Source organism: Erythrolamprus reginae, chromosome 10 (assembly GCF_031021105.1).
Source record: "Erythrolamprus reginae isolate rEryReg1 chromosome 10, rEryReg1.hap1, whole genome shotgun sequence".
NCBI classification, from domain to species: domain Eukaryota; kingdom Metazoa; phylum Chordata; class Lepidosauria; order Squamata; family Dipsadidae; genus Erythrolamprus; species Erythrolamprus reginae.
Genome location: NC_091959.1, coordinates 9513189 through 9527394, shown reverse-complemented (window position 1 = coordinate 9527394; position 14206 = coordinate 9513189). Strand labels below are relative to the sequence as shown.

The window sequence follows — 14206 nt, the reverse complement described above, 5'->3', positions numbered from 1 at the left end:
CTCGGCTTCTGGGCTTCTGGGCAGGTTTGGAAAACTCTGAGTTGATGATGATTTTTAAGTGAGCGATTGCTCACTGCTCAGCTTAGAGGGAACTATGCTTCTAGTCCAACCCCCTGCTTGGGCAGGAAACCCTACACCTACTTCAGACAGATGGTTATCCAGCATCTTCTTAAAAACTTCCAGTGTTGGAGCATTCACAACTTCTGGAGGCAAGCTGTTCCACTGGTTGATTGTTCTAACTATCAGGAAATTTGTCCTTCAGTCTAAGTTACTTCTCTCGTTTGTTTGTTTGTTTGTTTGTTTATTTAATTTGACTTCTATGCCATCCAATCCCGAAGGACTCATGACGGCTTACAACAATATAAAAATACAAGAACAATTAAAAAGAAGTCAAATATATGATTCTGACTATTAAATCCAGATCAAAATCCACACTAACTAAACCAGTGTTTCCCAACCTTGGTCACTTGAAGATATCTGGACTTCAACTCCCAGAATTCCCCAGCCAGCATTCTGGGAGTTGAAGTCCAAATATCTTCAAGTGGCCAAGGTTGGGAAACACTGAACTAAACAATGCACAACATTCATACAATTTGGGCAGGATGGTGATTAATCCATGGGCCCCAGGCCTGGGCCTGTTTAGTTTCCACCCATTGCTTCTTGTTCTACCCTCAAACGCATTGGAGAATAGCTTGACTCCTTCTTTGTGGCAATCCCTGAGATATCTCCTAGATCTCCTATACCTTTCTTCTATTCCTATATCTCTTTTTCCATTCTTTCATTGATATGTTCTATTACTGTATCTTCTTTTCTATTATTTCTTAGATATATTTTACTATGAGTATCTCCTCTATAACCTTCATCATGTATTTTACTATGTGTATATAGATATATATACCCACTAAACCCTCTTTGTGTATTGGACAAAATAAATAAATAAATAAATAAATAAAATATCCTGTCTCCCCTGGTCCTTCTTGCCGTCAAACTAGACATACCCAGTTGGACTCCAAATCCCATCATCCTTTACCATTATCATAATGGATTGGGAGTTCAGCTATGTCTGGATGCCCACCGATTCCCTACCTCTATAATCGAGTCCTGACTCTTGAAAAGCAAGAAAGCAACGTAAACTAATAAATTAGGTAAAAAGGATGGCACTAAATCCCGAAGTTTTTCTCCAGTGACATCTACTAATTTATACACTTGACAGGTTCTTGCAAAAAGCATTTTCCAAATCAATATGAAATGTTCTCTTTGCAGATAGGATTCTTTAACACTCGCTCTTTGTTTCAGTGTCGAGCATATTTTTAAAATATTTAGCGCCGTTTCCCCAGAAGATCTCTAAGGTTATCTAAGGCGACATGTTCACCACAGTATTGTGGTGTTGTGGTTAACCGTTTAGATGTACACACCTCTAAGTCTCCGGAGATGTTGGCTCCGGCCAGAATGCCTGTGGCTGCTGGGAAAAAAATGGCAAACACCGAGAAAAAACCTTCGTCCCCTCTGAATTCCGGCCCAAAGTTTTCTGTAAATATGGAGGCTGCAACCAAAGGCACAAGAAGTTAGGAAAGGTGTGAACGGTTCAGGTTGTGCCAGATAATAATAATAATAATAATAATAATAATAATAATAATAATAATAATAATAATAATTCATGCCCTACACCCCTGCAGTGACGTTGACAGGCTGTATTTACCAAGGAAAACAGGCGGCAGAGGACTTTTGCAAGTGAAGCAGACAGTAGAAGAAGAGAAGCATGCATTAACTGACTATGTGAAGGGAAGCAAAGAGTCAGCGTTGATGGAGATCAACAATAGGAAGCTTCTGAAGGTGAAGCAAACTAAGGACCAGTACAGAAAAAATGTAACTCAATGTCGTATGGACAGTTGGCGGAACAAAGCATTGCATGGCCAGTTCTTAGAGAAGATTGAAGGCAAAGTGGATAAAGAAAAGACCTGGTCATGGCTTACAAGTGGAACACTCAAAAAGGAGACAGAAGGACTAATACTGGCGGCACAAGAACAGGCCATTAGAACAAATGCTGTCAAAGCCAGAATTGAAAAATCAGCAGACGATCCAAAGTGCAGACTCTGTAAAGAAACAGATGAAACAATCGATCACATACTCAGCTGCTGCAAAAAGATTGCACAGACTGACTACAAGCATAGACATGATGCTGTGGCACAGATGATCCACTGGAACTTGTTCCGGAACTACCATTTCCCAGTGTCAAAGAACTGGTGGGATCATAAGCCCGAAAAAGTGGTCGAAAATGAGCAAGCAAAACTACTGTGGGACTTCCGACTTCAGACTGACCGAATTCTGAAGCATAACACACCAGACATTGTGATCGTGGAGAAAAAGAAAGTATGGAGAATCGACATCGCAATCCCAGGAGACAGCAGAATTGAGGAGAAGCAGCTAGAGAAATTTGCGAAATACGAAGATCTAAAAATCAAGCTGCAACGACTCTGGCATAAGCCCGTGAAAGTGGTCCCAGTGGTACTTGGCACGCTGGGCACAGTACCAAAGGATCTCAGCGGACATTTGAAAACCCTCAGAATTGACAAAATCTCCATCTGTCAATTGCAAAAGGCCGCTTTACTGGGATCAGCAAACATAATTCGCCACTACATCACGCAGTCCTAGGTGCTTGGGAAGTTACCGGAAGTTATGGCCACCAGTCAGCTGGAGCTGTGCAAGCAACTTCATTTCCTCCGGTGGAACTGCGTTCCACCCCGTCCTGCCTGCTGCCCACCGCTGGGCACGCACCCTACTATTTGAGAAACGCTGCTCTGCCTGCTTTTCTTAATGCTTATCTGCAGCGGCGTTCCCCTGCAGCTTGCCACTTCGTATTAATGTGAGTCTTGCTTAGCGTGACAGATTTTTCACACTGGAAGCCCCATGGCATTCGAAGCACTTGCCTTGGTAATTGAAAAAACCTCTCGCCCTCTTTTCTGCGTTGCTCGGGATAACGGTCCCGATGAAAAAATTTACGATAGCGATCAGAAGTATAATTAGAAGAATCACTTGGGCCTGCAAGGAAAAAGGAAGAACATTCATTTTAATCATAGATTTATTTGATCTGATTCTTTAGTCGGGGCCTATACACCCAAGTAATAATTAAATGAGACTAAATGGTCAGAGGTGTTAATGCTATGTGCATTACTGGTTGGGTGTTACAATATGTAAAGTAAACCCGGCAATGTATGGTTACAAAATTTAGTATATTGTTGCTTTAAGAGCTGGTGATGCAATAAGCCATAAGGGAGAGACAGCAGCATCTCTCTAGGGGGAGAATTGTTGTAAGAACTACTGTGTGTAGTACGAACTATGTGTTCTCATGTTGGTTTGTATATGTATATGTATTGATATGATTGATTGACGTATTTGCAAATGACTAGGATTGTTACTGACTACAATATTTTGCTAAATGTAAATAATATTTATATAATCAAGGTCTGGTTATATGTAGTACTACTAATATCCCTGGGTTACTAGCTGGATATTTTCAACTTCCACGTTGTCCCCTGTATAGCCTTTGTAACTTAGGAGTAGCACAGCCTACTCCTTATCCTCTAATAAGATGCAACAATATAATCTGCTTCAAGACAGAATGGCCAAATATTTGAGCTTTTCTAAACCCTTATACTTAAAAAAAATTACCTTTGCTTCCCATTCCATACCAGCCACTGAAATACCTAGTAGAATCACAACAGTTATGACGCCAATTATCCTGATGTCATTGGTGGCATCAACCATTATGGTGTTACTGTTCTGGAAAAAAAAACAGCGAAAAGTAATTATTGAGAAAGAAAGAAAGAGAGAGAGAGAGAGAGAGAAAGAAAGTAAGTAAGAAAAAGAGAGAAAGAAAGAAAGAAAAAGAGAGAGAAAGAAAGAAAGAAAGAAAGAAAGAAAGAAAAAGAGAGAGAAAGAAAGAAAGAAAGAAAGAAAGAAAGAAGAAACGGACCAGGTCTCCTTAAATTTAGCAGTATCCAAAGAAGGATGCTCACCTTGAGAATTTCCACAAGTGTTTCTGCAAAGCCAACCACATACATGGCCACTGCCACAGCGTTGGCGAAGGCAAAGATGAGACCGATGGAGCCCCCGAATTCAGGACCTAAGCTCCGTGAGATGAGATAATAAGCTCCACCTGTCAGCATGACAAAGACTTGTATCATCCTATGGGCAAACCTGCATGTGATCTTTACATTTTCTTTTTTTTTAAATTAAAAATAAATTTTATTTGAATATACACACAATACACAAGACAAAACAAAAACATTTAAAAAGAAAATTGGACAAATGTGTACCAAATCTATATAATGGTTCTAACTGTATTCCCATTCTGTTACATACCACTTTTTAAATGTTTGTTATAATCCAGTTTTTTAAAGAAAACAATAATCATAATTCATAGAAGTAATCTTTTACAGTGTTCCCTTGATTTTCGCGGGGGATGCAGCCCATGAAAGTCACATTTCCGCGAAGTAGAGATGCGGAAGAAAATACACAATTTTTGGCTATGGACAGTATCACAAACCATCCCTTAACACTTTAAACCCCCAAATTACCATTTCCCATTCCCTTAACAACCATTTATTCACCATTATTACTGGTACTCACCATTGAATAAGACACTTAGTAATATTTGATATTTCTAAACATAATTATTTAGTAATTTGCGAAAGACGAGGGTGGGGGCCGTTCTAATCTCCGGGGGGAGTTGATTCCAGAGGGCCGGGGCCGCCACAAAGAAGGCTCTTCCCCTGGGGCCCACCAAGTGACATTGTTTGGTTGACAGGACCCGGAGAAGGCCAACTCTGTGGGACCTTATCAGCCGCTGGGATTCGTGCAGTAAAAGGCGGTTCCGAATGTATTCTGGTCCAATGCCATGTAGGGCTTTGAATTGTGACCGGAAACCGATTGGCAGTCAGTGCAGGCCACGGAGTGTTGCAGAAACGTGGGCGAATCTAGGGAGCCCCACGATGGCTCTTGTGGCCGCATTCTGCACGATCTGAAGTTTCCAAACACTTTTCAAGGGTAGCCCCATGTAGAGAGCGTTGCAGTAAAAATGCTGAAAGTTAGCAAAGTCTGTTAAACTGTTTTGTTTTTATTCTACTGAGCCTTTTTAAAAAGTTTTTTGTCATTTTAATTTGAAATATATTCCACAGAAAGCCCAAAGAGCTTGAAATGAATGGGAACATATGTCAAAACATAAGAAAGTGTTCTCCATCTGCTTCTCAAGGTGGCTCTATAGAATTTCCCTAGATACTTTGTTCACAATAATCTCTTTATATTCATTAGAATTACAAAGTTAAGTTTTAAAAACACAGAGATGTGACAGAAATGATTTTCGGCGATGCAGAGAAGAAAAAAAATCACCGAGATCTCACATGACCGCACATCGTCTTGCGAGATTTTGGCGATTTCCGGCAATGCATAGAAGCAAAAAAATCACCGAGATCTCACATGGCAGCACATCCTCTTGCGAGATTTTGGCGATTTCCGGCAATGCACAGAAGCAAAAAACCCGCTGAAATCTCACACGGTCATGCGTCCTCTGGCAAAATTTCACTTACTGTGCCTGCGCAGAAGCCAAATCTCACTTGGACATGCGCGCATACCCAGCAGACGTGCATGTGTGCACCCACCGATCACCCAGAGCTGCACGCACATTGCACCGGTAGCAGCGGTAAGTAGGAACGCCCGCCTGACTTACGCCCTTGGTACTCTCTGAGCTTGGTGGGGTTTCGTGCAAACATTTCATTAACCAAACTAGATAACTAGCACTTTCAGGACTTTCGGAATAAAAATTCGGACCGGAATCTCAGCGGCTGATTAGGTCCCACAGAGTTGGTCTTCTCTGGGTCCCGTCGACTAAACAATGTCATCTGGCGGGCCCCAGGGGAAGAGCCTTCTCTGTGGCGGCCCCGGCCCTCTGGAATCAACTCCCCCACCGAGATTAGAACTGCCTCCACCCTCCTTGCCTTTCATAAGTTATTGAAAACTCATCTCTGTAGCCAGGCATGGGGAAATGGACATATCCCCCCAACTATCTTGGTTTGTGTATGGTATGAATGGATTGTGTGATTATTTTACTATAAGGGTTTTTACATTGTTTTTTAAGTATTGGATTTATAGACTGTTTATTGTTGTTGTGAACCGCCCTGAGTCTTCGGAGAGGGGCGGCATACAAATCTAATAATAATAATAATAATAATAATAATAATAATAATAATAATAATAATAATAATATGGCAGTACAACACAGCAAACGAGATCACTATGCTGGATTTCGTATTTCATCACCAGTCGGGCGCTTCCCAAGCACCTAGGACTGCGTGATGTAGCGGCGAATTATGTTTGCCGATCCCAGTAAAGCGGCCTTTTGCAATTGACAGATGGAGATTTTGTCAATTCCGATGGTTTTCAAATGTCCGTTGAGATCCTTTGGTACTGTGCCCAGCGTGCCAAGTACCACTGGGACCACTTTCATTGGCTTATGCCAGAGTCGTTGCAGCTCGATTTTTAGATCTTCGTATTTCGCTAAGTTCTCTAGCTGCTTCTCCTCAATTCTGCTGTCTCCTGGGATTGCGATGTCGATGATCCATACTTTCTTTTTCTATTATTATTATTATTATTATTATTATTATTATTATTATTATTATTATTATTATTATTATTATTATTATTATTATTATTATAGAAACATAGAAGACTGAAGGCAGAAAAAGACCTCATGGTCCATCTAGTCTGCCCTTATACTATTTCCTGTATTTTATCTTACAATGGATATATGTTTATCCCAGGCATGTTTAAATTCAGTTACTGTGGATTTACCAACCACGTCTGCTGGAAGTTTGTTCCAAGGATCTACTACTCTTTCAGTAAAATAATATTTTCTCATGTTGCCTTTCATCATTCCCCCAACTAACACATAACTACTTATTATTATTATTATTATTATTATTATTATTATCATTGTTATTATCATTATTATCATCATCATCATCATCATCATTATCATTATCATTATCCTTTATTTGGACTTACCTCCTCTTACCACTCCATTGGTACATATGGCAGACATGGAAATACCTGTTAAGGTTGTGACAACCACACTCAGAGAAATGACTACGACTCCCAGACCTGAAAAAAAAAGTGCCAAAAGAGATCTTTGACCCAAGTTACCTTGGTTATATCATTTTAATTTAAAATCCACGAACAGGAAGCTGGTCTCTTCGGATAAGAAGCCATCCCTCAAGGCAAGGTTTGACTGGAACTGACAATAGCTGACATGCACACTCTCCATTCATCTTGGTTAAAGAAGTACCTGTCAAGAATTGTGGATCCTGCTTCCATCGGAGCTGACTGCCTCGCTTCTCGGGAATAGCTTATACTATAAACAAATATATATTTTTAAAGAAGCAGAAGAATGAATTAATACCTTTCGGGGAACTTGAATAAGTGTTAGCGGGAAAGGAAAAATGATCTGTTGTGTTCGTTTAAAAGAATCACAGAAAATCGCTGATTGGTTAAGACGCGGCTAAGTTTAGGTTGCCGCCAAAAACAAACGGTTGCCAGTAAAAAGCCCGCGCATAAGCAAAGGTATAAATAGGGCAACGGATTAGCCGTTGCCCTTGTTGGGAATTGCTATTGAGAGGAACAGTTGGTTGTTATACTCTGTTAATAAACAATGATTGAATGAACTGAAGTCTCCGGTGCAGCGATTTAACAGTGGCGACGAGGAGGTCGAACTGCCGCTTAAGCAACCATGAGCTCGGTCATGGCTCCACCACCGCCCTTCTTCAATCAGGACACAGAATCCTGGACATCTTACATGTCCAAATTCCGAATTTTCTTACAAGCCAGTAACCTGCAGGACGCTGAAGACGACAGGAAACGAGCTGTATTTTTAAGTTATTGCGGACCGGCAATTTATAGCTTAGCCTCCACTCTGGTCGACCCAGATACCTTGGAAACTGTTGCTTGGTCCACTCTACAAACCAAGCTTGCAGCACATTTTCAACCAACAACTCCAGTTCGAGTCTACCGCCACCAATTTGCACAAATGCGCCAATCTGAAGGCGAATGGACCAATGATTTGGCCACTCACCTACGCTCCGTCCTGGCACAGTGTAAATTCAAGGATCCAGGAGAACAATTGGTTGACCGGTTAATTTTTGGAATGAACAACATTACTCTTCAAAAGAAATACCTCGTTGATGAAGACGCCACTCTAGTCTACAGGACGTCCTGGGCTTCCGAAATCTCTGAAACATCGGTGGCCGAAATCAAGCGCTCTACCCCTACCGTCAACCTCATACTGGACGACACAGAATGGCCTGCCACCCAAGATGAAACACAACCTGTACGTTTTGGTTTTATTTGATTTTTTTTAAGAAAGAAAAATCTGGAAAAATTGGATTCCATTCTCCCATCGGTCCAAGACCTTCCCGAACTGAACCTGGCTTGCAAATTAATTGATTACAGAAGGTTAATTGCATGGCAGGTATGGCTTACCTGTTGGTTCTTGGGATTACCATGACGTGGGCGACTTATTACAGTGGAGAACGTTTGATTTACAAGACAATAAACTGGGGAACTGATGTTTGTGAGCACTCTGTAAAAGGGGGAAAAACCCCTAAAGATTATTATTATTATTTTTTACCTCCACGGACAAAACCATTAGTTGCTATTGCAGAAGTTGATAAGCCAGTAATGGAGGTAACCACGGTAGCAAGAAGGATTATGATAACTCCAAGACCTATCACCAAGGAGAAAATGACAAAATATAATTGACGGTCTGCAACTTTTCAAAGCTGTTCTCGGAGGTGGCGGTTTAAATGAGAAGGAATCCGCTTTTGGCTGAGAAAACATCTTTATCCCTGCTGCTGGAGGAAGTCCTTTCTCGCCTTTTTTGGAGATCCATTTATATCCATGTAATATAAATGTTAAATAAGCTACAGGGACCAAGGATTAAGAACCTTGATAGTCTGCAAAGCCCTGCGACGCTGGGATTAAATGTCTAAATTGTAATAGAAATGAACATCTCTGCAAACCAGAATATTTATATGTTAAATGGGGTGAATGGAAGAGGCCAGACAGAAGTGGTTTCTAAACAACAGCTCTTTATTTGGCAACTATTTACAATACAGCCCTTTTATAGGGAGCTGTCAGACGGTCTAGGCCAGTGATGGTGAAACTTTTTTTTCCATGGGTGCCAAAAGAGCATGCACACACGATCTTTAAAGCCCTGCATGGCATTGGACCAGAGTACCTCCGGAACCGCCTGCTACCGCACGAATCCCAGCGACCGATAAGGTCCCACACAGTTGGCCTTCGCCGGATCCTGTCGACCAAACAATGTCGTTTGGCGGGCCCCAGGGGAAGAGCCTTCTCTGTGGCGGCCCCGGCCCTCTGGAATCAACTCCCCCCAGAGATTAGGACTGCCCCCACCCTCCTCGCCTTTCGTAAGTTATTAAAGACTCATCTTTGTTGCCAGGCACAGGGAAACTAACACACACCCCAATTGTCAAGGCTGGTGTATGGTTTGATTGGTTGTGTGATTATTTTATTTTATTATAAGGGTTTTAAATTGCATTTTAAAATTGGGTTTGTACACTGTTGAAGTTGTTGTGAGCCGCCCCGAGTCCACGGAGAGGGGCGGCATACAAATCTAATAAATTATTATGTCAGTACAACACAGCAAACGAGATCACTATGCTGGATTTCGTATTTCATCACCAGTAGGGCACTTCCCAAGCACCTGCGTGATGTAGCGGCGAATTATGTTTGCCGATCCCAGTAAAGCGGCCTTTTGCAATTGACAGATGGAGATTTTGTCAATTCCAATGGTTTTCAAACGTCCGCTGAGATCCTTTGGTACTGCGCCCAGCGTGCCAAGTACCACTGGGACCACTTTCACGGGCTTATGCCAGAGTCGTTGCAGCTCGATTTTTAAATCTTTGTATTTCACTAATTTCTCTAGCTGCTTCTCCTCAATTCTGCTGTCTCCTGGGATTGCGATGTCGATGATCCATACTTTCTTTTTCTCCACGATCACAGTGTCTGGTGTGTTATGCTTCAGAATTCGGTCAGTCTGAAGTCGGAAGTCCCACAGTAGTTTTGCTTGCTCATTTTCGACCACTTTCTCGGGCTTATGATCCCACCAGTTCTTTGCCACTGGTAAATGGTAGTTCCGGCACAAGTTCCAGTGGATCATCTGTGCCACAGCATCATGTCTATGCTTGTAGTCACTCTGTGCGATCTTTTTGCAGCAGCTGAGTATGTGATCGATTGTTTCATCTGTTTCTTTACAGAGTCTGCACTTTGGATCATCTGCTGATTTTTCAATTCTGGCTTTGACAGCATTTGTTCTAATGGCCTGTTCTTGTGCCGCCAGTATTAGTCCTTCTGTCTCCTTTTTGAGTGTTCCACTTGTAAGCCATGACCAGGTCTTTTCTTTATCCACTTTGCCTTCAATCTTCTCCAAGAACTGTCCATGCAATGCTTTGTTCCGCCAACTGTCCATACGACATTGAGTTACATTTTTTCTGTACTGGTCCTTAGTTAGCTTCACCTTGAGAAGCTTCCTATTGTTGACCTCCATCAACACTGACTCTTTGCTCACCTCTGCTGTCAGGCATGGGGGAACTGAAACATCTCCCCCTTGCCCTTGTTGTTTTGGTGTTAGATTGATTGTATGCGTGTTTTAATATTTTGGGGTTGTTTTTATGAATTTTTAGCTTAAAATTGTAATTGGATTGGTGGGTATTGGATTTGTTATTATGTACTGTTTTTACCATTGTTGTGAGCCGCCCCGAGTTTTCGGAGTGGGGCGGCATATAAATCCAATAAATCTAATCTAATCTTTGCTCCCCTTCACGTAGTCAGCTAATGCATGCTTCTGTTCTTCTACTGTCTGCTTCACTTGCAAATTATTATTATTATTATTATTATTATTATTATTATTATTATTATTATTATTATATTAATTATTATTATTATTATTATTATTATTATTATTATTATTATTATTAATCCTGAATAGGATTGGTCCTCATGACTGCACTTGTGGGTGTGGGGATGCGATATGGGGTTTTGACCCAGATGTAATCTAAGGGACTCGGAGTTGGGATGATTCCAGTCAAATTCAGACATGGCTGTTAATAAATCGTACCTGGCGAGAAGCACAAATGTTGAAATGATTTATTTCTCAGAATTACTATTTGGTCCGCTAACACTTTTTTTCCTCGGGTGCCGAAAGAGTGTGGGCGCGTGCTATCGCGGATGTGCAAGTGCCCACACCGATAATTCAATGCCTGGGGAGCAATGTTCCCTCTAATATTTTTTTGGGGTGGGCGGAAAAGTATAGTGTCTGAGCGGCAGTCCCCTTGGGACTGGGCGGCATAGAAGTACAAACAAACAAATAAATAAAAAAAATAAAAAAAATAAATCCCTTCTTTTTTATGAAAAGAAATTAATAATAAAACAAAACCAAACTCTATTACTATTAAAACTAAAACAACCAGCAAATCCAAAAACATAACTATTAATAAAAACAGGTGAGGGCTGGGGGTTTTTTTCTCTGTTATTATTTAAGTGCTTTTACCATATGCTTTAAATCAAGAGTCACTTCTCTCTCCGATTCTCTCTCTTTCCTGTCATTCTCTGCCTCAATCATTTTCTCATTTCTCTTTCCCCCCTTTTTTTCTATCATTTCTCTCTCCCTCTCTCTTCCTTCCACTCCTCTGTCTCTCTCTTGCTTTCTTCCTCTCTCTCACTCTCTCTCACTCTCTTCCTTCCTCTCTCCTCTCTCACTCTTTCTTTCTTGCTCTCTCTCACTCTCTCTTCCTTCCTATCTTCTCTCTCTTTCTCTCTCTCTCTCTCCCTTCCTTTCTTTCCTTCTCTCTTCCTTCCACTTTTTTCTCTTTGTCTCTCTCTTTTCCTTCCTTCCCCTCCCTCTCCCTCTCTTTCTCCCTCTCTCCCTTTATATTTATCTCTTCCTTCCTTCCTCTCTTCCTCCCTTTCTCTCTCCCTCTCGTTCACTTTTCTCTCCCTTCCCTCCCTCCCTCCTTCTTTCCTCTCCTCTTTCCCTCCCTCTCTTTCCCTTCTTTCTCTCCACGTCTCCGGCGCGCAGCTTACGGGGAACGGTGCTGGGGAGGGCAAAAACAGCTTCCCCCGGTCACCAGAGCCCCTCTGGAGGCTGGAAACGGCCTGTTTTCCAACTTCTGGTGGGCCCAGTAGACTCATGTTTCACCCTCCCAAGGCGCCAAAGCAGCGGTCCCCAAACTAAGGCCCGTGGGCCACATGCGGCCCACTCAGGCCATTTATCCAGCCCACCAGTGAGTGGGCTGGATAAATGGCACAGGGAAAAGAGAGAGAGAAAGAAAGAAAAGGGAAAGAGAGAGAGGGAAGGAGAAGTGGAGAGGAATGAAGGAGGGAAGGAAGGAAGGAAGGGAGGAGAAATAGAGGGAACAAGGAAGAAAGGAAGGAAGGAAGGAAGAATGAAATGAATGGAGGGACAGAGGAAGGAAGGACTGTTTTTGGGTGTGTGTGTAATTTTTTTAAATTATTCTCTCAACATACATTCAAACAACACAGTGTACCATCTAATTTTCCATGAATAAAATGCAGTATTTTGTTACTAACTAATATCAATCATCAAAAAAGTTGCAAAAGTTTTTTTTTCCAATTTTGTCATCCAGTTACATTCATTTTCTTTTAATTTAATTTCCTCCTTAATGTTCCTTCCAAAAGTGCAACACCAATTATATTTCTAACTTATTAACCGTTATGCCAAAGTTCTTCCTTTTTTCTTTATACATTTTTCATAAGCCAAGAAAAAATTGTATAGCCAATCAGATGTCAACAAAAGAAAATTAAAAACAAAACATAAACATATATGAATTTCAGACCTTCTCCCCCCCTCTAAATAGTACGTTCCCATTTTGTTTTTTATTTTAAAGCAAGGTATGTGCAGTGTGCATAGGAATTTGTTCATAGTTTTTTTTTATAGTCCAACAGTCGGAGGGACAGTGAACTGGCCCCTTTTGTAAAAAGTTTGGGGCTTCCCTAAAGCCGGGGCAGGGTAAAAACACCCTCCTCTGTTGTGGTTCAGCCTGAGCCAGATCAAAGACCAGCTGCGTCTCTGCTGGCTCCATGCCCGGAGGAGGCTGAGAGCGGAGAGGAGAGTTGTTTGCAGTCGGACAGTGCAGACAGCAGTCACGAAAGTGACGCTGATGCAAGGCCTGGGAGCCCTGGGGAAGGGCTATCTCCAGCAAGTAGCTTTGATTCTCTGGAGTCCCTGGATGACGACGCACAAGCTATCATTAGTATGCGGCAGAGACGCATAGCTCAAAGGAGAAATCAACTGCGTAGATATTATCAGCATTGAATGAGGAACACCAGGGGGTTGGGGTGGTCCTCATTAGCAGGGAAGGGTTTATAAGCCATGAGAACCATTCTGGCAGCGTGGAGTGTTATCAAAGGGGAGTTGGTGTTATCTGCATTTTCTCTCAGCGTTTATTGTTCCTGACTCGTGGCCCAGCAGCCTTGAAGATTGGTGGGAGGTGTGTGTCTGTTAGCTCAACAGCCTCGTCTGGCATTAAGGATCCTGTGTTTCTGTATGAACAATTGCCTTCGTGTATCTATTTGGAGTTCCAGTGTTTTCCTGATCTGTAAGGACATTTTCTGTTGGCTTCTTTTCTCTTTATTATTATAAAACTGTGTTTGGATTCAACCGGTGTGTCTGGCTTATCTTTTTGGGTTGGTCATCGCTCCCGGAGTGACCCAGACAGAGCACTCCTCCATCCCATCAGAGACTCTCTGGAAGGCAAAAACACCCTCCCAGAGCCTCTTGAAGATGAGACCGCATTTGAAAATTTGATGATGGGCAGATCATCATTTCAGAATGAATTCTGCCATGTCGGCTCATTGCAACTGCTCTGATTATACCCACTCAGGCTGAGCTCTGATTAAAGCTGAGATTAAAAACCCAGTTGCAAGGTCATTAAATAACATTTAAATGAATTACTCTTGCCCTGGGCTGTTTTCATACCTTAGAACAAAGTAATGCTCCTTGATGATGGTAATAAGTTACTAAGCTACCATTTAAAAAAGAAAAAATAACCAACAACCCCCCCAAACCCAATTTTGCGTGACACCCCAGAGCAAAGTCTTGGCAATGTTAATATGC

The 14206-nt window shown here is 41.8% G+C and overlaps 1 protein-coding gene across 2 annotated transcripts in view; it reads right to left on the bottom strand.

The window, feature by feature from the left end:
• Positions 1-14206, bottom strand: part of SLC12A1 (solute carrier family 12 member 1) — a 68742-nt gene that overhangs the window by 43308 nt on the left and 11228 nt on the right. Inside the window, exons 5-9 of one of the 2 annotated variants that reach the window (XM_070763306.1) lie at positions 8678-8773; positions 4017-4156; positions 3670-3780; positions 2928-3039; positions 1416-1543 (exon numbers count right to left, since the gene is read on the bottom strand). In XM_070763306.1, coding sequence (XP_070619407.1) covers positions 1416-1543; positions 2928-3039; positions 3670-3780; positions 4017-4156; positions 8678-8773 — 587 coding nt within the window. Of the gene's footprint in view, positions 1-1415; positions 1544-2927; positions 3040-3669; positions 3781-4016; positions 4157-7059; positions 7156-8677; positions 8774-14206 lie in introns of both variants that reach the window. The other variant, XM_070763307.1, reaches the window with a different exon arrangement.